Genomic DNA, 23,636 nt, shown 5'->3' with positions numbered 1-23,636 from the left:
TGATGAAACCAAAATACACTGCTCAACAAAATAAAGGGAACACTAAAATAACACATCCTAGATCTGAATGAATGAAATATTCTTATTAAATACTTTTTTCTTTACATAGTTGAATGTGCTGACAACAAAATTATCAATGGAAATCAAATTTATCAACCCATGGAGGTCTGGATTTGGAGTCACACTCAAAACTAAAGTGGAAAACCACACTACAGTCTGATCCAACTTTGATGTAATGTCCTTAAAACAAGTCAAAATCATGCTCAGTAGTGTGTGTGGCCTCCACGTGCCTGTATGACCTCCCTACAACGCCTGGGCATGCTCCTGATGAGGTGGCAGATGGTCTCCTGAGGCATCTCCTCCCAGACCTGGACTAAAGCATCCGCCAACTCCTGGACAGTCTGTGGTGCAGTCTGTTGGTGGATGGAGCGAGACATGATGTCTCAGATGTGCTCAATTGAATTCAGGTCTGGGGAATGGGCGGGCCAGTCCATAGCATCAATGACTTCCTCTTGCAGGAACTGCTGACACACTCCAGCCACATGAGGTCTAGCATTAGGAGGAACCCAGGGCCAACCGCACCAGCATATGGTCTCACAAGGGGTCTGAGGATCTCATCTCGGTACCTAATGGCAGTCAGGCTACCTCTGGCGAGCACATGGAGGGCTGTGCGACCCCCCAAAGAAATGCCACCCCACACCATGACTGACCCACCGCCAAACCGGTCATGCTGGAGGATGTTGCAGGCAGCAGAACGTTCTCCACGGCGTCTCCAGACTGTCACGTCTGTCATGTGCTCAATGTGAACCTGCTTTCATCTGTGAAGAGCACAGGGCACCAGTGGCGAATTTGCCAATCTTGGTGTTCTCTGGCAAATGAAAAACGTCCTGCACGGTGTTGGGCTGTAAGCACAACCCCCACCTGTGGACATCGGGCCCTCATACCACCCTCATGGAGTCTTTCTGACCGTTTGAGCAGACACATGCACATTTGTGGCCTGCTGGAGGTCATTTTGCAGGGCTCTGGCAGTGCTCCTCCTGCTACTCCTTGCACAAAGGCTGAGGTAGCAGTCCTGCTGCTGGGTTGTTGCCCTCCTACGGCCTCCTCCACGTCTCCTGATGTACTGGCCTGTCTCCTGGTAGCGCATCCATGATCTGGACACTACGCTGACAGACACAACAAACCTTCTTGCCACAGCTCGCATTGATGTTCCATCCTGGATGAGCTGCACTACCTGAGCCACTTGTGTGGGTTGTAAGACTCCGTCTCATGCTACCACTAGAGTGAAAGCACCGCCAGCATTCAAAGTGACCAAAAATCAGCCAGGAAGCATAGGAACTGAGAAGTGGTCTGTGGTCACCACCTGCAGAACCACTCCTTTATTGGGGGTGTCTTGCTAATTGCCTATAATTTCCACCTGTTGTCTATACCATTTGCACAACAGCATGGGAAATGTATTGTCAATCAGTGTTGCTTCCTATGTGGACAGTTTGATTTCACAGAAGTGTGATTGACTTGGAGTTACTGTCACGCCTTGGTAATTTTATTTTGTGTTTTTGTAATATGTTTGGATAGGCCAGGGTGTGACATGGGTTTATATGTTGTGTTTCGTATTGGGGTTTTATTAGCATTGGGATTGTGTATGATTAGGGGTGTGTCTAGTTAGGCTTGGCTGCCTGAGGCGGTTCTCAATTGGAGTCAGGTGCTTATCGTTGTCCCTGATTGGGAACCGTATTTAGGTAGCCTGAGTTCTCTTTGTATTTGTGCTGGTGTTTGTTCCTGTCTCTGTGTTGTAGTCACCAGATAGGCTGTAATTAGTTTCACGTTCCGTTCTGTAGTTTTTGTATTTCAGTTATTTCATGTACCGCTATTCTGTTCATTAAAGTCATGAGTAACCTACACGCTGCATTTCGGTCCGACTTTCTTCATTCAACAGACGAACGACGTTACAGAAACACCCACCACTCTAAAGGAGGACGTTATGGATGTTAGAGGCATGGAGTATGGAGTATACGACGTGGGAAGAAATCGACAGGTGGGCGGCCGACCCAGAGCGAGTGCAGGAGCCCGCCTGGGATTCCCTGCAGCAATGCGAAGATGGCTATAGACAAATGGAGTCTAAAAGGAAAACACGGCGACGCAGAGCGAAAAACGAAAGTAACCCTCAAATATTTATTGGGGGAAAGCGCAGAGAGAGAGTGGCTGAGTCAGGAGTCAGACCTGAGCCTACTCTCCCTGTTAATTGTGAGGAGCAGCAATATAAGGACTTCTGGTCTTGGGAGATGATATTAGATGGAAAAGGACCCTGGGCGCAGCCGGGAGAAGATCGCCGTCCCAAGGAAGAAATAGATGCGGCTACAGTGGAGAGGCACTGGTATGAGGAGGCAGCACGGCGACGCGGTTGGAAGCCGGAAAAGCAGCCCCAAAAAATTATTGGGGGGGGGGGCTAGAAGGGCGAATAGTTATGCCAGGTAGGAGACCTGCGCAAACTCCCTGTGCTCACCGTTGGGCTAGAGAGACCGGGTAGGCACCGTGTTATGCTATGGAGCGCACGGTGTTTCCAGTGCGGGTGCAGAGCCAGGTGCGGCACATACCAGCCCTTCCTATTGGCCGGGCTAGAGTGGGCATCGAGCCAGGTAAGCTTGGGCAGGCTCGGTGCTCAAGAGCTCCAGTGCGCCTGCACGGTCCGGTCTATCCAGAGCCACCTCTACACACCAGTCCTCCGGTAGCAGCTCCCCGCACCAGGCTTCCTTTGCGTGTCCTCGATCCAGTACCACCAGTTCCAGCACCACGCACCAGGCCTCCAGTGCGCCTCGCCTGTTCAGCGCAGCCAGTGCTTTTCTCCTCTCCTGCGCTGTCGGAGTCTCCCGCCTGTTTAGCGCAGCCAGAGCTTTTCTCCTCTCCTGCGCTGCCGGAGTCTCTCCTGTCTAAGACAGGGAATTTGTACTAGGATTAAATGTCAGGAATTGTGAAAAACTGAGTTTAAATGTGTTTGGCTAAGCTGTATGTAAACGTTCGACTTCAACTGTCCATGTAGGTAGAGTTATTAAAATGACTATGCATAGATAATAAGAGAGTCGCAGCAGCGTTCCAGAGGGTGGGATGGCAATGCAAATGATCTGTGAAGCCATTTGATTAGTTGTTCAGGGGTCTTATGGCTTGGAGGTAGAAGGTATTTAGCAGCCTCTTGGACCTAGACTTGCCACTCCGGTACCGCTTTCCATTCAGTAGCAGAGGAAGCAGTCTATGATTAGAGTGGATGGAGTCTTTGACAATTTTTAGGGCCTTCCTCTGACACCGCCTGGTATAGAGGTCCTGGATGTCAGGAAGCTTGGTTCTTGTGATGTACTGGGCCGTATGCACTATCTTCTGTAGTAGAGTTAGCAAGATGTCGCCTCGTTTCGCATTCTTTGGAAACTATGCAGTATTTATTTTTTTTTGTATTATTTGTTACATTGTTACCACAGTAAATCTTAAGTATTACTACATACAGCCGGGAAGAAGTATTGTATAAATCAAATCAAAGTGTATTTGTCACGTGCGCCGAATACAACAGGTGTAAACCTTACTGTGCTTACTTACAGACTCTAACCAATGGTGCGAAAAAATAAGTGTGTGTGTGTGTGTGTGTGTGTGTGTGTGTGTGTGTGTGTGTGTGTGTGTGTGTGTGTGTGTGTGTGTGTGTGTGTGTGTGTGTGTGTGTGTGTGTGTGTGTGTGTGTGTGTGTGTGTGTGTGTGTGTGTGTGTGTGTGTGTGTATAAGTAAAGAAATAAATCAACAGAAAAAAGAGTAGCAAGGCTATATACAGACACCTGTTAGTCAGGCTTATTGAGGTAGTATGTACATGTTGGTATCGTTAAAGTGACTATACATACTGTATATGATGAACAGAGAGTAGCAGAAGCGTAAAAAGAGGGGTTTGCGGGTGGTGAAACACAATGCAGATAGCACGGTTAGCCAATGTGCGGGAGCACTGGTTGGTCGGGCCAATTTAGGTAGTATGTACCTGAATGTATATTTAAAGTGACTATGCATATAAGATAAACAGAGAGTAGCCTAAAAGAGGGGTTTGCAAATAGTCCGGGTAACCATTTGGTTACCTGTTCAGGAGTCTTATGGCTTGGGGGTAAAAACAGTTTTTAGCCTTTTTGTCCTAGACTTGGCACTCCGGTACCGCTTGCCATGTGGTAGTAGAGAGAACAGTCTATGACTGGGGTGGCTGGGATCTTAGACAATTATTAGGGCCTTCCTCTGACACCGCCTGGTGTACAGGTCCTGGATGGCAGGCAGATTAGCCCCAGTGATGTACTAGGCCGTACGCACTACCCTCTAGTACCTTGCGGTCAGAGGCCGAGCAATTGACGTACCAGGCAGTGATGCTCTCGATGTTGCAGCTGTAGAACCTTTTGAGAATCTGAGCACCTATGCCAAGTCTTTTTAGTGTCCTGAGGGGGAATAGGCTTTGTTGTGCCCTCTTCACGACTGTCTTGCTGTGTTTGGACCATTCTAGTTTGTTGTTGATGTGAACACCAAGGAACTTGAAGCTCTCAACCTGCTCCACTACAGCCCCTTCGATGAGAATGGGGACGTGCCCTGTGCTCCTTTTCCTGTAGTCCACAATCATCTCCTTAGTCTTGGTTAAGTTGAGGGAGAGGTTGTTATTCTGGCACTACCCGGCCAGGTCTCTGACCTCCTCCCTCTAGACTGTCTCGTCGTTGTCGGTGATCAGGCCTACCACCGTTGAGTCGTCAACAAACTTAATGATTGTGTTGGAGTCTTGCCTGGCCATGCAGTCATGGGTGAACAAGGAGTACAGGAGAGGACTGAGCACGCACCCCTGGTGAGCTCCAGTGTTGAGGATCAGCGTGGCAGATGTGTTGCTACCTACCCTCACCACCTGGGGGCGGCCTGTCAGGAAGTCCAGGATCCAGTTGCAGAGGGAGGTGTTTAGTCCCAGGATCCTTAGCTTGGTGATGAGCTTTGAGGGTGCTATGCTGTTGAACGATGAATTGTAGTCAATGAACAGCATTTTCACATAGGTGTTCCTTTTGTCCAGGTGGGAAAGGACAGTGTGGAGTGCAATAGAGATTGCATCATCTGTGGATCTGTTTGGGCGGTATGCAAATTGGAGTGGGTCTAGGGTTTCTGGGATAATGGTGTTGATGTGAGTGAGTGAAGTGAGTGCTACGGGTCTTTAGTCATTTAGGCAGGTTGCCTTTGTGTTCTTGGGCCCAGGGACAATGGTGGTCTGCTTGAAGCATGTTGGTATTACAGACTCAATCGGAGACATGTTGAAAATGTCAGTGAAGACACCTGCCAGTTGGTCACCACATGCCCGGAGCACACGTCCCGGTAATCCGTCTGGCCCCGCAGCCTGTATGATAACCTGTTTAAGGTCTTACTCACTTCGGCTACGGAGAGCGTGATCACACAGTTGTCCGGAACAGCTGATGCTCTCATGCATGCCTCAGTGTTGCTTGCCTCGAAGCGAGCATAGAAATGATTTAGCTCATCTGGTAGGCTCGTGTCACTGGTCAGCTCGCGGCTGTGCTTCCCTTTGTAGTCTGTAATAGTTTGCAAGCCCTGCCACATCCGACGAGCGTTGGAGCCGGTGTAGTATGATTCAATCTTAGCCCTGTATTGACGATTTGCCTGTTTGACGTTTCGTCGATTTCTTGTAAACTTCTGGATTTGAGTCTCGCTCCTTGAAACCGGCAGCTCTACCCTTTAGCTCAGTGCGAATGTTGCCTGTAATCCATGCCTTCTGGCTGGGGTGTGTACGTACAGTCACTGTGGGGACGACGTCCTCAATGCACTTATTGATGAAGCCAGTGACTGATGTGGTGTATTCCTCAATGTCATCGGAAGAATTCTGGAACATGTTCCAGTCTGTGATAGCAAAGCAGTCCTGTAGTTTAGCATCTGCTTCATCTGACCATTTTTTTATAGACCGAGTCACTGGTGCTTCCTGCTTTCATTTTTGCTTGTAAGCAGGAATCAGGAGGATAGTTGTGGTTGGATTTACCAAATGGAGGGCGAGGGTGAGCTTTGTACGCGTCTCTGTGTGTGGAGTACAGCTGATCTATATTTTTTTCCCTCTGGTTGCACATTTAACATGTTGATATATATTTGGTAGGACAGATCTAAAGTTTCCCTGCATTAAAGTCTCCGACCACTAGGAGCGCCGCCTCTGGGTGAGTGGATTCCAGCATCTGTCTGTGGTGGTAAATAAACAGCCACGAAAAGTATAGCTGAGAACTCTCTAGGCAAGTAGTGTAGCCTGCAGTTTATCAAATATACTCTACTTCAGGCAAGCAAAATCTAGAGACTTCCTTAGATTTCGTGTACCAGCTGTTGTTTACAAACATGCACAGACCGCCACCCCTCGTCTTACCACCAGACCGTCACCCCTCATGTGTTGTTCTATCTTGCCATTGCAGCGTGTATGCTGCTAGCTGAATATCCATGTCATCATTCAGCCAGGATTTCGTGAAGCATAGGATATTACAGTTTTTGATGTCCCGTTGGTAGGATATTCGTGATCTTACCTCGTCTAGTTTATTGTCCAATGATTGCATGTTGGCGAGTAATATTGACGGTAACGGCAGCTTTCCTAGTTGTCTTCTGCGGGTCCAGACGAGGCATCTGGCTCTTCGTCCTCTGCGTCGCTTCCTTTTGCAAATAATTGGGATGTCTGCCCTGTGGGGTGTTTGGAGAATATCGTGTGAGTCCTGCTTGCTGCTGTTGTTGTTGTTGTTGAAGAAATCTTTGTCTAATCCAAGGTGAGTGATCACGGTCCTGATATCCAGAAGCTCTTTTCTTCCGTAAGATACGGTTGCAGAAACATTATGTACAAAATCATTTACAAATATCGCGCCAAAATGCACATAATAGCAGAATTGGTTTGGAGCCCGTAAAACGGCGGCTATCTCTATTGCCATCCTTTGTGTTCCTATATAAGAGCAACGTCAACTAACCAACATTGCGACCAGGAATACGACTTTCCCGAAGCGGAACCTCTGTTCGGACCACCACCAAGGACAATGGATCTGATCCCAGTAGGCTACCCAAAACAACGGCGCCACAGAAGGGGTAGACAAAACAATCTTCTGTTCAGGCTCCATAGACAGACTCCCTGCTCCCGAGTATACTTCTCTCCAATGTCTAGTCACTTGACGAGAAGGAAGATGAAATTCGAGCAAGAGTTGCTTTTCAGAGAGACATCAGAGATTGTAAAATTCAATCTACCAAGAGAATTATTTTAGATGATAATCACAGCCGGTATATCCCCCCCAAGCAGATACCTCGACGGCCCTGAAATACCTTCACTGGACTCTATGTAAACTGGAAACCATAAACTCTGAGGCTGCATTTATTGTAGCTGGAGATTTTAACAAAGCTAATCTGAAAACAAGGCTCCCTACATTTTGTCAGCATATCGAATGTGCGACTTGAGCTGGCAGCATTCTGGATCATTGCTACTCTAACTTCCACAATGCATACAAAGCCCTCCCCCACCCTCCTTTCGGCAATCTGACCACCACTCCATTTTGTTGCTCCCATCCTATAGACAGAAACTGAAACAGGAAACGCCCGTGTTCAGGTCTGTTCAACGCTGGTCTGACCAATCGCATTCCACGCTTCAAGATTGCTTCGATCACATGGACTGGGATATGTTTCGGATAGCATCAGACAACAACCTTGATGTATACACCGACTCGGTGAGCTAGTTTATTAGCAAGTGCATCAGTGATGTTATACCCACGGTGACTATTAAAACCTTCCCTAGCCAGAAACTGTGGATTGATGGCAGCATTCATGCAAAACTGAAAATGCGAACCACTGCTTTTTATCATGGTAAGGCGACCGGAAACATGACCGAATACAAACAGTGTTGCTATTCCCTCCGCAAGGCAATCAAACAAGCTAAGCGTCAGTATAGAGACAAAATAGATTCGCAATTCACCTGCTCAAACACAAGATGTATGTGGCAGTGTCTACAGTCAATCACGGATTACAAAAAGAAAACCAGCCCTATCGCAGACACTGACGTCTTGCTGCCAGACAAATTAAACAACTTATTTGCCCGCTTTGAGGACAATACAGTGCCACTGACACCAAAACCTGTAGGCTCTCCATCACCGAAGCCAATGTGAGTAAAACATTTAAACGTGTTAACCCTCGCAAGGTTGCTGGCCCAGACGACATCCCTAGCCGCGTCCTCAGAGCATGCGCAGACCAGCTGGCTGGTGTGTTTACATATTCAATCAATCCCTATCCCAGTCTGCTGTGCCCACATGCTTCAAGAGGGCCACCATTGTTTCTGTCCCCAAGAAAGCTAAGGTAACTGAGCTAAACGACAATCGCCCCGTAGCACTCACTTCTGTCATCATGAAGTGCTTTGAGAGACTAGTCAAGGATCATATCACCTCCACTATACCTGATATTACATTACATTACATTTAAGTCATTTAGCAGACGGTCTTATCCAGAGCGACTTACAAATTGGTGCATTCACCTTATGACATCCAGTGGAACAGTCACTTTACAATAGTGCATCTAAATCTTAAAGGGGAGGGGGGTGAGAGGGATTACTTATCCTATCCTAGGTATTCCTTAAAGAGGTGGGGTTTCAGGTGTCTCCGGAAGGTGGTGATTGACTCCGCTGTCCTGGCGTCGTGAGGGAGTTTGTTCCACCATTGGGGGGCCAGAGCAGCGAACAGTTTTGACTGGGCTGAGCGGGAGCTGTACTTCCTCAGTGGTAGGGAGGCAAGCAGGCCAGAGGTGGATGAACGCAGTGCCCTTGTTTGGGTGTAGGGCCTGATCAGAGCCTGGAGGTACTGAGGTGCCGTTCCCCTCACAGCTCCGTAGGCAAGCACCATGGTCTTGTAGCGGATGCGAGCTTCAACTGGAAGCCAGTGGAGAGAGCCAGTGATATCCTAGACCCACTCCAATTTGCCAACCACCCCAATAGGTCCACAGACGACGCAATCGCAATCACACTGCCCTATCCGATCTTGACAAGAGGATTACCTATGTAAGAATGCTTTTCATTGACTACAGCTCAGCATTTAACACCATAGTACCCTCCAAACTTGTCATTAAGCTCGAGACCCTGGGACTCGACCCCGCCCTGTGCAACTGGGCCCTGGACTTTGTGACGGGCCGCCCCCCAAGTGGTGAGGGTAGGAAACAACTCCGCTGATCCTTGTGGGGCCCCACAAGGGTGCGTTCTCAGCCGTCCTGTACTCCCTGTTCACCCACGACTGCATGGCCATGCACGCCTCCAACTCAATCATCAAATTTGCAGACGACACTACAGTGGTAGGCTTGGTTACCAACAACTACGAGACAGACTACAGGGAGGAGATGAGGGCTCTCAGAGTGTGGTGTGAGGAAAATATCACCACACTCAACGTCAACAAAACAAAGGAGATGATCGTGAACTTCAGGAAACAGCAGAGGGAGCACCCCCCTATCCACATCGACGGGACAGTAGTGGAGAAGGTGGAAAGTTTTAAATTCCTCGGCGTACACATCACAGACAAACTGAAATGGTTCACACACATAGACTGCATGGTGAAGAAGGCGCAAATTGGCTCTTTAACCTCAGTAGGCTGAAGAAATGTGGCTTGTCACCTAAAACACTCACAAACCTTTACAGATGCACAATCGAGATCATCCTGTCTGGCTGTATCACCGCCTGATACGGCAACTGCACCACCCACAACCACAAGGCTCTCCAGAGGGTAGTGGGGTCTGCACAACACATCACCGGGGCAAAACTACCTGCCCTCCAGGACACCTACATCACCCGATGTCACAGGAAGGCCAAGAAGATCATCAAGGAAAAACACCCACCCGAGCCACTGCCTGTTCACCCCGCTATCATCCAGAAGTCGAGGTCAGTACAGGTTTATCAAAGCTGGGACCGAGCGACTGAAAAACAGCTTCTATCTCAAGGCCATCAGACCTTTTAAAACAGCCATCAGTAACATTGAGTGGCTGCTGCTGACTCAAATCTCTAGCCACTTAAAAATTTTTTTTAAACCTTTATTTAACTAGGCAAGTCAGGTAAGAACAAATTCTTATTTTCAATTACGGCCTAGGAACATTGGGTTAACTGCCTGTTCAGGGGCAGAACGACAGATTTGTACCTTGTCAGCTCGGGGGTTTGAACTTGCAACCTTACCAGTTACTAGTCCAATGCTCTAACCCCTGCCGCCCCAGGTATAAATGTTTCACTAGTCACTTTAAACAATGGCACTTTATATAATGATTATGTACCCTACATTACTCATCTCATATGTATATACTGTACTCTATACCATTTACTGCATCTTGCCTATGCCGCACGGCCATCGCTCATCCATCTATTTATATGTACACATTCTTATTTATCCCTTTACACTTGTGTGTATAAGGTAGTTGTTGTGAAACTGTTAGATTACTTTGTAGATATTACTTTACTGTCGGAACTAGAAGCACAAGCATTTCGCTACACTCACATTAACATTTACATTTAAGTCATTTAGCAGACGCTCTTATCCAGAGCGACTTACAAATTGGTGCATTCACCTTATGACATCCAGTGGAACAGTCACTTTACAATAGTGCATCTAAATCTTAAAGGGGGGTGAGAAGGATTACTTATCCTATCCTAGGTATTCCTTAAAGAGGTGGGGTTTCAGGTGTCTCCGGAAGGTGGTGATTGACTCCGCTGTCCTGGCGTCATGAGGGAGTTTGTTCCACCATTGGGGGGCCAGAGCAGCGAACAGTTTTGACTGGGCTGAGCGGGAACTGTACTTCCTCAGGTAGGGAGGCGAGCAGGCCAGAGGTGGATGAACGCAGTGCCCTTATTTGGGTGTAGGGCCTGATCAGAGCCTGGAGGTACTGAGGTGCCGTTCCCCTCACAGCTCCGTAGGCAAGCACCATGGTCTTGTAGCGGATGCGAGCTTCAACTGGAAGCCAGTGGAGAGAGCGGAGGAGCGGGGTGACGTGAGAGAACTTGGGAAGGTTGAACACCAGACGGGCTGCGGCGTTCTGGATGAGTTGTAGGGGTTTAATGGCACAGGCAGGGAGTCCAGCCAACAGCGAGTTGCAGTAATCCAGACGGGAGATGACAAGTGCCTGGATTAGGACCTGCGCCGCTTCCTGTGTGAGGCAGGGTCGTACTCTGCGGATGTTGTAGAGCATGAACCTACAGGAACGGGCCACCGCCTTGATGTTAGTTGAGAACGACAGGGTGTTGTCCAGGATCACGCCAAGGTTCTTAGCGCTCTGGGAGGAGGACACAATGGAGTTGTCAACCGTGATGGCGAGATCATGGAATGGGCAGTCCTTCCCTGGGAGGAAGAGCAGCTTCGTCTTGCCGAGGTTCAGCTTGAGGTGGTGATCCATCATCCACACTGATATGTCTGCCAGACATGCAGAGATGCGATTCGCCACCTGGTCATCAGAAGGGGGAAAGGAGAAGATTAATTGTGTGTCGTCTGCATAGCAATGATAGGAGAGACCATGTGAGGTTATGACAGAGCCAAGTGACTTGGTGTATAGCGAGAATAGGAGAGGGCCTAGAACAGAGCCCTGGCGGACACCAGTGGTGAGAGCGCGTGGTGAGGAGACAGATTCTCGCCACGCCACCTGGTAGGAGCGACCTATGCTAACCATGTGTATGTGACCAATATAATTAGATTTGATTTAGAGATTTGTCCCGAAGCGTTGTCTTGGCTGTGTGTTCAGGGTCGTTGGATGGTGAACCCCACGTCTGAAGTCCTGAGCGCTCTGGAGCAGATCTCTCTCTGTACTTTGCTATGTTTATCTTTCCCTCGATCCTGACTAGTCTCCCAGTCCCTGCCGCTGAAAACCATCCCCACAGCATGATGCTGCTACCAGCATGCTTCATCATAGGGATGGTGACCGGTTTCCTCCAGATGTGACCCTTGACATTTAGGCCAAAGAGTTCAATCTTGGTTTCAATAGAGCAGAGAATCTTGTTTGTCATGGTCAGTGTCCTTTAGGTGTCTTTTGGCAAACTCCATGCGGGCTGTCATGTGCCTTGTACTGAGGAGTAGTTTCCCGTCTGTGTTATGCAGGTGAATGAGGACCCAAAAGCGACTTAACAGAAACAGAGTTTATTCCAGTCTTAACAGAAAACGACTAATCCTGAATTCTTTAACAGGTAATGTCCAAACAGGAATAACAGAAATCCTCTAGTCTGTAGAGGGGAACAACAGGAGAAGCGGCCACAGACTGCAGGTCGCTTCGGGTAGGCGCAGGCCGTAGCTGATAGAGACACCTGCTCACTTGCAGCATCTGATGAAGGAAAAACACGACGGAACAAGAACACAGCACAGCAAACATCAAACAAGGATCCGACAAGGACAGAAGCGGAAACAGAGGGAGAAATAGGGACTCTAATCAGAGGGCAAAATAGGGGACAGGTGTGAAAGAGTAAACGAGGTAGTTAGGAGAATGAGGAACAGCTGGGAGCAGGAACGGAACGATAGAGAGAGAGAGAGAGAGAGAGAGAGAGAGAGAGAGAGAGAGAGAGAGAGAGAGAGAGAGAGAGAGAGAGAGAGAGAGAGAGAGAGAGAGAGAGAGAGAGAGAGAGAGAGAGAGAGAGAGAGAGAGAGAGAGGGAAAGAATCTAATAAGACCAGCAGGGGGAAACGAATAGAAGAGAAAGCACAGGGACAAGACATGACAATCTATGACAAAACATGACAGTCTGGCCACTGTACAATAAAGGTCTGATTGGTGGAGTGCTGCAGAGATGGCTGTCCTTCTGGAAGGTTCTCCCATCTCCACAGAGGAAATCTGGAGCTCTGTCAGTGACCATCGGGTTCTTGGTCACCTCCCTTCTCCCCCGATTGCTCAGTTTGGCCGGGAAGCCAGCTCGAGGAAGAGTCTTGGTGATTCCAAACTTCTTCCATTTAAGAATGATGGAGGCCACTGTGTTCTTGGGGACCTTCAATGCTGCATGCAATTTTTGGTACCCTTCCCCAGATCTGTACCTCAACACAATCCTGTCTAGGAGCTGTACGGACAATTCCTTCGAGCTCATGGTGTGGTTTTTGCTCTGACATGCACTGTAAACTGTGGGACCTTATATGGACAGGTGTGTGCCTTTCCAAATCATATCCAATCAATTGAATTTACCACAGGAGGACTCCAAGTTCAACCCCAAGCTCAATTTTGAGTCTCATATCAAAGGGTCAGTAATATTATGTAAATAAGGTATCTGTTTTTGTATAAATCTGCAAACAATTCTAAAAACTTGTTTTCACTTATTATGGGATATTGTGTGGAGATTGATGTGAAACATTTTTTAGTCCCTTTTAGTATAAGGCTGTAATGTAGAAAAATGTTGAAAAGGTCAAGGAGTCTGAATACTTTCCGAATGCACTGTATGTCTCACAGAGCCACCAAGATGGCAGCCGGAGCCACCCAAGGGCCAGTTGGCTGTTGTTGGCTCTGACGTGCACATCAAGTGCTCTGCCTCGGGAATACCAAGGCCGGTTATCTCATGGAGGAAGAACGGACAGCCTCTGGACGGTGAGTGAGATGACCTCTAACATATGAAACCTGACCTGTCCTTGCCAGTTACTTCAGTGCCCAGTCCACCTTCTTCACTTGACTATATAGGATACAATATTATCTTTGTAGTTTTGTGTAATACAATAGTCATTCCACTGTGTTGCATTTGGTCCAGTTGTTGCTCAGCATCATATAAATCAAATCACATTGATTTTGTTCACATGCGCTGAGTACAACAGATGTAGACTTTACTGTGAAATGCTTACGTACGAGCCCTTTCCCAACAATGCAGTTAAAAAGTAAGAAAATTAAAATAGATAAAATAAAATAGTAGCCCAATAAAATAAAAATAATCATGCAATATACAGGCCAGATACAAAGACTGCCAGTACTATATAATCTGCATTCATGTTTGGTTTTAAGCATTTCTTTCTGGTTCTTTCAGATGGCCCGTCATCGAACAGGCAAGTGCTTGATGACACCATGGTGTTGCACAGGGCCAGGCCTGAGGACAGTGCCGTCTACCAGTGTGAAGTCTCCAACAGACATGGCACCATCCTGGCTAATGCTAACATCATGATCATAAGTCAGTACTGGACATTAGCACTTTGTGTGTGTGTATTTGTATTTATTAAAGCAGCAGCTACTCTTCCTGGGGTCCAGCAAAATTAAGGCAGTTTATACAATTTTAAAACATTACAATACATTCACAACACACTGTGTGCCCTCAGGCCCCTACTCCACCACATAACTACAGTACTAAATCCACGTGTGTGTGTGTGACTGTATGCATGTGTCTGCGCCAATGTTTGTTGTTTCACAGTCCCCACTGTTCCATAAGATGTTTTTGTCATGGTTTTTTTCATCAAATTTTACTGATTGCATCAGTTACTTGATGTGGAATAGAGTTCCATGTAGTCATGGCTCTATGTAGTACTGTGTGCCTCCCATAGTCTGTTCTGGACTTGGGGACTGTGAAGAGACCTCTTGTGGCATGTCTTGTGGGGTATGCATGGGTGTTCGAGCTGTGTGCCAGTAGTTTAGACAGACCGCTCGGTGCATTCAACATGTCTCATAAATAAACCTCTCATAAATAAAAGTAGTGATGAAGTCAATCTCTCCTCCACTTTCAGCCAGGAGAGATTGATGTGCATATTATTAATATTAGCTCTCTGTGTACATCCAAGGGCCTGCCGTGCTGCCCTGTTCTGAGCCAATTACAATTTTCCTAAGTCCTTTTTTGTGGCACCTGACCACACGACTGAACAGTAGTCAAGGTGTGACAAAACTAGGGCCTGTAGGATCTGCCTTGTTGATAGTGTTGCTAAGAAGGCAGAGCATTGCTTTATTATAGACAGACTTCTCTCCATCTTAGCTACTACTGCATCAATATTTTTTGGCAGTTTACAATCTAGTGTTACTCCAAGCAGTTTAGTCATCTCAACTTGCTCAGTTTCCACATTATTTATTACAATATTAAGTTGAGGTTTAGGGTTTAGTGAGTGTTTTGTTCCAAAGACATTGCTTTTAGTTTTAGAAATATTTAGGGCTAACGTATTCCTTGCCACCCACTCTGAAACTAACTGCTGCTCTTTGTTGAGTGTTGCAGTCATTTCAGTCGCTGTAGTAGCTGATGTGTATAGTGTTGAGTCATCCGCATACATTGAAACTCTGGCTTTACTCAAAGTCTGTGGCGTGTCATTAGTAAAAATTGAAAAAGCAAGGGGCCTAAACAGCTACCCTGGGGAATTCCAGATTCTAACTAGATTATATTTGATAGGCTTCCATTAAAGAACACCCTCTGTTTTGTTTTCTGTTAAACAAGTAAATCTTTATTTATCCACATTATAGCAGGGGGTGTAAAGCCATAACACATATGCTTTTCTAGCAGCAGGCTATGATCAATAATGTCAAAAGCTGCACTGAAGTCTAACAAGACAGCACCCACAATCATTTTATCATCAATTTCTCTCAATCATCAGTCATTTGTGTACGTGCTGTGCTTGTTGAGTGTCCTTTCCTATAAGCATTCTGAAATTCTGTTGTTTGTTTACTGTAAAATAGCATTGTATCTGGTCAAACACAATTCTTTCCAGAAGTTTACTAAGGGTTGGTAACAGGCTGATTGGTCAGCTATTTGAGCTAGTAAAGGGGGCTTTACTATTTTACTTTACTATTCTTGTGCAGCAGAATGACTTTAGCTTCCCTCCAGGCCTGAGGGCACACGCTCTTTAGTCGGCTTAAATTGAAGATGTGGCAATATCGTCTGCTATTATCCTCAGTAATTTTCCATCTAGATTGTCAGATCCCGGTGGCTTGTCATTGTTGATCGACAACAATTATTACCTCTTCCACACTGACTTTACGGAATTTAATAGTACAATTATTGTCTTTCATAATTTGGTCTGATATACTTGGATGTGTTGTGTCAGCATTTGTTGCTGGCATGTCATCCCTAAGTTTGCTTATCTTGCCAATGAAAGTAGTTTGCAATATCAGCTTTGTGATGAATGAGCCATTTGATTCAATGAAGGAGCCGAGTTGGCTTTTTTTCCAAAAATGTCATTTAAGGTGCCCCAAAACTTTTTACTATCTTTGTTTCATAGTGTAGTTTATTTTTATTTAGTTTAGTCACATGATTTCTTAATTTGCAGTATGTTTGCCAATCAGCTGCTAGACTTAATTGCCATACCTTTTGACTCATCCCTCTCAACCATAACATTTTTCAATTCCTCATCAATTCAAGGGGATTCAACACTTTTTTTCTTAATGGGTGCGTGCTTATTAGTAACTGGAGGCACTGGTTACAGTTTTTCCTGAGTGTGTGTGTGTGTGTGTGTGTGTGTGTGTGTGTGTGTGTGTGTGTGTGTGTGTGTGTGTGTGTGTGTGTGTGTGTGTGTGTGTGTGTGTGTGTGTGTGTGTGTGTGTGTGTGGCTATAGCACACAGCCCTGGTTCACCCAGAAGTCTGATAGGGAGTTTATGGATGTCATATCCATATAAATATATTATTACACATTTATACAACGGGTGGTTTGGAATTCCCATTGTTAGAGCCTCTCCTGCCCATGATATGAGACAACATACATGTACACATGGCCATGTTCATATAAAGTGACATCGTTTACTTCATTAAATAGCAACCTACTACCACTACTACTTTTAAAATTATAAGTCTTAGCACCTGTAAGTCATCATGGATGATTTTGAAGTTACTTTTGATTTGTTTTATCCACTAACGTTTGAAGAATGGTGCCAATGAGAAGAGGAGGAGGAAATGAAGCAAGAAGAAGTGCAAGTGGACCAGCAACCTGAGCCTAGCGTTAACGATAGACATGCAGAAATCAGTAGCGCTGCTATAGACGACATAGAAAAGGAGAGACATTGGGCAATGAAGTGCTTTCTGGAATGGCTGTCAGAAAAGGGGATAAACATCGATCTGGCAACTGTTTCAAAACAGGAGTTGGGTAATATTCTCTGGAGTTTAAACACCGCTAAGGTAAGAAGACCGATATGGAATCAGCAGCTTCGCTGGACTGCGGGAAGGCCTCAACCGCAAATTAAATGAGCCTCCATTGAGACGATCTTGGTGTCAGAGATACTGAGTTCCTAAACGCAAACAATGTCTTTGCTTGTATCATAAAACAGCTGAGAAAGGAGGGCAGGGACAGAACCAGACACCACCCAGCTACAGTGGCTTGTGAAAGTATTCACCCCCCCTTGGCATTTTTCCTATTTTGTTGCCTTATAAACTGGAATTAAAATATATTTTTTTTTGGGGGGGGGGGGTTGTGTATCATTTGATTTACACAACATGCCTACCACTTTGAAGATGCAAAATATATTTTTATTGTGAAACAGACAAGAAATGAGACAAAAAAAATGAAAACTTGAGCATGCAAAACTATTCACCCCCCCAAAAGTCAATACCTTGTAGAGCAGCCTTTTGCAGCAATTACAGCTGCAACTCTTGGGGTATGTCTCTGTAAGCTTGGCACATCTAGCCACTGAGATGTTTGCCCATTCTTCAAGGCACAATTGCTCCAGTTCCTTCAAGTTGGATGGGTTCCCCTGGTGTACAGCAATCTTTAAGTCATACCACAGATTCTCTATCGGATTGAGGTCTGAGCTTTGACTAGGCCATTCCAAGACATTTCAATGTTTCCTCTTAAAGCACTCGAGTGTTACATTGTTCTGCTGGAAGGTGAACCTCCGTCCCAGTCTCAAATCTCTGGAAGACTGAAACAGGTTTCCCTCAAGAATGTCCCTGTATTTAGCGACATCCATCATTCCTTCAATTCTGACCAGTTTCCCAGTCCCTGCCGATGAAAAACAGGGTGTTCTCAGGGTGATGAAAGGTGTTGGGTTTGTGCCAGATATATTGTTTTCCTTCATGGCCAAAAAGCTACATTTTAGTCTCATCTACGCAGAGTACTTTCTTCCATATGTTTGGGGAGTCTCCCACATGCTTTTTGGCGAACACCAAACATGTTTGCTTATTTTTGTCCTTTAAACAATGGCTTTTTTCTGGCCACTCTTCTGTAAAGCCCAGCTTTGTGGAGTGTATGGCTTAAAGTAGTCCTATGGACAGATACTCCAATCTCCGCTGTGGAGCTTTGCAGCTCCTTCAGGGTTATTTTTAGTCTCTTTGTTGCCTCTCTTAAGTGGCTTCATAGCAAAGGGGGTGAATACATATGCATGCACCACTTTTCCATTTTTTTAAATAAAAAAACAAATATTTGAAACAAGTCATTTTTTTCCATTTCACTTCAGCAATTTGGACGATTTTGTGTATGTCCATTACATGAAATCCAAATAAAAATACATTTAAATTACAGGTTGTTATGCAACAAAATAGGAAAAACACCAAGGATGATGAATATTTCTGCAAGGCACTGTATAACACAGAAGGACCTAAAAATCCTCTGTGAGTCTGAAGCCTTGAGCCCTGCCAACCATACGACTACTGAATAAGGTGTGGTTTGTTTTGCAGTTGCGCTCTGGCAATGAAGGAAATCGCAAACTGAAGCCAGACTCATTCATAATAATACAAATATGGATCGAGATACGCAACACTAAGTTTCAATGAAGAAAACAAGGACTATAAAAATTGACTGGAAAGAGACGGAGAGAATCGTTGAGGCTGTATGTATGAAAACCTAGGGAACGAGCTCTGCACGATGGCATCCCTATAAAAATATATCTCTAAATTACATGAACATGCCCTAGCCTTTTATCTATACACCAGAAGAAAGCTCTCCGATGATGACAACCTGTTATATACCATGGAGTCAATGGGACACCCTTTCATCAATGCTGCCCCATCTGTGCAAGGTATACATTTTTTTCAAATAGCTAGGCTGCTATGCGGTATATGAATAGAATAGAAAATATATTGTCATTCGGGGTTGGATAGGTTACTTTCTAAAAGTACTCAGTAATGTAATCTGATTACATTCAGTTACTTTTTAAAGATTACTTTCCCTTTGAGAGGCATTAGAAGATGACAAAAATGTATGTTACCAATTGAATGACATCTTTTGCAGGATAAATCAATGTTAAAGTTTACATAGCTGGCCATATATGGATGCACATTTATACTTTACGGGTTGGTTATGTGGGGTTCTTCTAACCCATCACTTTCTACTACATATAATACGATTACATTTTATCTTTACATTAATATATATAATTTATAAGTCCAAAAATGGATGTAGCAACTACAGATTGCCCCTTTAAGTCTATCCAAAGTGTGTGATTACTCAAAGTGTGTGAGTTTGAGTAATTTTTTATCAGCATGAATTTAATTTGAGCATTAAAAGCCCCACTTTTATTCCATAGGCCGGGATTCGCACTATGCAGATGTTGCAAGCGTGCATTTTTCACTAGCTGTCTGTCACGTTGTATAGTGATTGGAGACAGGTGCACGAATATGACATAGGGTTTTTTAATTTCACTACCCAAAAGCGTACGTCATGAACATGACGGGGACAAAGTCCAAAACAAACACGTGTATATGTGTCTATATATACACATGTGTATATATATATATGCCATTTAGCAGACGCTTTTATCCAAAGCGACTTACAGTCATGTGTGCATACATTCTACGTATGGGTGGTCCCGGGAATCAAACCCACTACCCTGGCGTTACAAGCGCCATGCTCTACCAACTGAGCTACAGAAGGACCACATACATACATACATACATACATACATACATACATACATACATACATACATACATACATACATACATACATACATACATACATACATACATACATACATACATACATACATACATACATACATACATACATACATACATACATACATACATACATACATACATACATACATACATACATACATACATACATACATACATACATACATACATACATACATACATACATACATACACAGTTGAAGTCAGAAGTTTACATACACTTATGTTGGAGTCAATTAAACTTGTTTTTCAACCACTCTACAAATTTCTTGTTTACAAACTATAGTTTTGGCAAGTCGGTTAGGACTTCTACTTTGTGCATGACAACAAGTAATTTTTCAAAAAATTGTTTACAGACGTCAGAAGTTTACATACACTAAGTTGACTGTGTCTTTAAACAGCTTAGAAAATTCCATAAAATGATGTTAAAATGATGTTATAGCTTTAGAAGCTTCTGATAGGCTAATTTACATAATCTGAGTCAATTGGAGGTGTACCTGTGGATGTATTTCAAGGACTACCTTCAAACTCAGTGTCTCTTTGCTTGACATCATGGGAAAATCAAAAGAAATCAACCAAGTCCTCAGCAAAAATATTGTAGACCTTCACAAGTCTGGTTCATCCTTGGGAGCAATTTCCAAATGCCTGAAGGTACCATGTTCATCTGTACAAACAATAGTGCTCACTTATAAACACCATGGGACTACGCAGCCGTCATTCCGCTCAGGAAGGTGGCTCGTTCGGTCTTCTAGAGATGAACGTACTTTGGTGCGAAAGGTGCAAATCAATCCCAGAACAGCAGCAAAGGACCTTGTGAAGGTGCTGGAGGAAACCGGTATAAAAGTATCTATATCCACAGTAAAACGAGTCTTATATCGTCATAACGTGAAAGGCCACTCAGCAAGGAAGATGCCACTGCTCCAAAACCGCAATAAAAAAGACAGACTACGGTTTGCAACTGCACATGGGGACAAAGATCGTACTTTTTTGGAGAAATGTCCTCTGGTCTGATGAAACAAAAATAGAACTGTTTGGCCATAATGACCATCTTTATGTTTGGAGAAAAAGGGGGAGGCTTGCAAGCCGAAGAACACCATCCCAACCGGGAAGCACGGGGGTGGCAGCATCATGTTGTGGGGGTGCTTTGCTGCAGGAGGGACTGGTGAACTTCACAAAATAGATGGCATCATGAAGCAGGAAAATTATGTACATATATTGAAGCAACATCTCAAGACATCAGTCAGGAAGTTAAAGCTTGGTCGCAAATGGGTCTTCCATATTGACAATAACCCCAAGCATACTTCCAAAGTTGTGACAAAATGGCTTAAGGGCAACAAGGTCAAGCTATTGGAGTGGCCATCACAAGCCCTGACCTCAATCCCATAGAACATTTGTGGGCAGAACTGAAAAGGTGTGTGTGAGCAAGGAGGCCTACAAACCTGACTCAGTTACACCAGCTCTGTCAGGAGGAATTGGCCAACATTCACCCAACTTATTGTGGGAAGCTTGTGGAAGGCTACCTGAAACGTTTGACCCAAGTTAAACAATATAAAGGCAATGCTACCAAATACCAACCACACCAGCATATGGTCTCACAAGGGGTCTGAGGATCTCATCTCGATAACTAATGGCAGTCAGGCTACCTCTGGCGAGCACATGGAGGGCTGTGCGGCCCCCCCAAAGAAATGCCACCCCACACCATGACTGACCCAACGCCAAACCGGTCATGCTGAAGGATGTTGCAGGCAGCAGAACGTTCTCCACGGCATCTCCAGACTCTGTCATGTCTGTCACATGTGGTCAGTGTGAACCTGCTTTCATCTGTGAAGAGCACAGCACGCCAGTGGAGAATTTGCCAATCTTGGTGTTCTCTGGCAAATGAAAAACGTCCTGCACGGTGTTGGGCTGTAAGCATAACTCCCACCTGTGGACATCGGGCCCTCATACCACTCTCATGGAATCTGTTTCTGACCGTTTGAGCAGACACATGCACATTTGTGGCCTGCTGGAGGTCATTTTGCAGGGCTCTGGCAGTGCTCCTCCTTGCACAAAGGCGGAGGTAGCGGTCCTGCTGCTGGGTTGTTGCCCTCCTACGGCCTCCTCCACGTCTCCTGATGTACTGGCCTGTCTCCTGGTAGTGCCTCCATGCTCTGGACACTACGCTGACAGACACAGCAAACCTTCGGCCACAGCTCACATTGATGTGCCATCCTGGATGAGCTGCACTACCTGAGCCACTTGTGTGGGTTGTAGACTCCGTCTCATGCTACCACTAGAGTGAAAGCACCGCCAACATTCAAAAGTGACCAAAACATCAGCCAGGAAGCATAGGAACTGAGAAGTGGTCTGTGGTCCCCACCTGCAGAACCACTCCTTTGGGGGTGTCTTGCTAATTGCCTATAATTTCCACCTGTTGTCTATTCCATTTGCACAACAGTATGTGGAATTTATTGTCAATCAGTGTTGCTTCCTAAGTGGACAGTTTGATTTCACAGAAGTGTGATTGACTTGGAGTTACATTGTGTTGTTTAAGTGTTCCCTTTATTTTTTTGAGCAGTATATTTATGTTCAAAATTTCCATATTTGCATATCCTTGCTTCAGGGCTTGAGCTACAGGCAGTTAGACTTGGGTATGTCATTTTAGGCAAAAATTGAAAAAAGGGGGCTAATATTTTAAGAGAACTCGTGGCTTCGCCTCGTGGCTATGACCACATCACAGCCATGATAAAAATGTCATAACACATGGCCTCATGTATTACTGCTTAATTTGACTAATGTTTGATGGATCTGACAGTGATTTCTCCGTAAGATGTACAGTATAATAGTGAGTGTGCTGGCATGTGGGAATGCATGCAAGTGTGTTTATTGTACTGTTGCAACCTCTGCTGGCCACAGAACACACACACAACCAGTCCTATCCGAGAAGCAGAGCAGCATAGCACAAACAGATCCTGGACGAGGCTATGCTTGGACATTCCAAGCTAACAATTACTTTTCTCAAACTAGAACAGCTTACCTAAAACCACCCAAATTCTTCCTCATGATAGTATCACCAATAAACCAATCATTAACCTATATCATGGTTGATAGCTTTATGTTTTTGCTTCCCCCATAGATCTCCCACCTCGGATACTGACTAAGGATTACCAGCGATATTCAGTAGTGCAAGGGAGGGACATCATCATGGACTGCAAAGTATTCAGCTCTCCTCCATCCACTGTTTCCTGGTGAGTTGAGCCACCAGCCTATTTCTCCTCCACTGCTGTTGTTGGTGAACACCTGTAGTGACTGGTATGGAAAGCACTGCAAAAGGTTATCTTCAATAATTCATGTATTTGCCATTACATTTTGACGATCACTTTTTGGTGTGCTGTTCATTTGATTCACTATGAACAAGGATTCAGCACGCATCCAGTTTTGAAGTTAAATTTGTGAGTGAGTCAACTTTTTTTTTTTATTATTGATTTTTATTGTTTATTATTTGGGTGGTGAACAATGCCCGAATCGTCCTTAATTCTTTCTCTGCTGCTGTTTATATATCATACATCACCCTATTCTTCATTTGTCCTCCATCTGGGCAGTTCTGTGACACTTTTCCTCTGTTCATCTCCTTATATTCTGATTATCTCTTTCACTAACACCATCCCTAATCCTTCTCTTTTGGTGTTTAGATAGGGAACACTCTCTTAGACCCATTGACCTTGACCCATTCAAATTTCATATAGGACTCATGAGTTCCACTTGTTTCATCGCCAACACCTTAACAAAGTGAGGAAGAGTGCAAACCAATCCTACTGGAAGTTCCACACACAATTCCATTTGCAATTTTAACATGACATGTTAAATGACTAGATAAACTGTTTTCCAA

At 45.0% G+C, this 23,636-nt stretch overlaps 1 protein-coding gene across 8 annotated transcripts in view; it reads left to right on the top strand.

The window, feature by feature from the left end:
• The window catches only part of LOC124031958 (neural cell adhesion molecule L1-like protein), a 364,252-nt gene that overhangs the window by 292,520 nt on the left and 48,096 nt on the right, over nucleotides 1–23,636 (top strand). For all 8 annotated transcript variants that reach the window (XM_046343821.1, XM_046343826.1, XM_046343822.1 and 5 more), the window contains exons 9-11: nucleotides 13,422–13,556; nucleotides 13,984–14,124; nucleotides 22,884–22,995. In XM_046343821.1, the coding sequence (XP_046199777.1) occupies nucleotides 13,422–13,556; nucleotides 13,984–14,124; nucleotides 22,884–22,995 (388 nt within the window). The remainder of the gene's footprint in view (nucleotides 1–13,421; nucleotides 13,557–13,983; nucleotides 14,125–22,883; nucleotides 22,996–23,636) is intronic.

Source organism: Oncorhynchus gorbuscha, linkage group LG03 (genome assembly GCF_021184085.1).
Source record: "Oncorhynchus gorbuscha isolate QuinsamMale2020 ecotype Even-year linkage group LG03, OgorEven_v1.0, whole genome shotgun sequence".
In the NCBI taxonomy this organism is placed as follows: Eukaryota; Metazoa; Chordata; class Actinopteri; order Salmoniformes; family Salmonidae; genus Oncorhynchus; species Oncorhynchus gorbuscha.
Note: the sequence above shows the minus strand (reverse complement) of the source record. Positions and strands in the feature narration are given on the sequence as shown.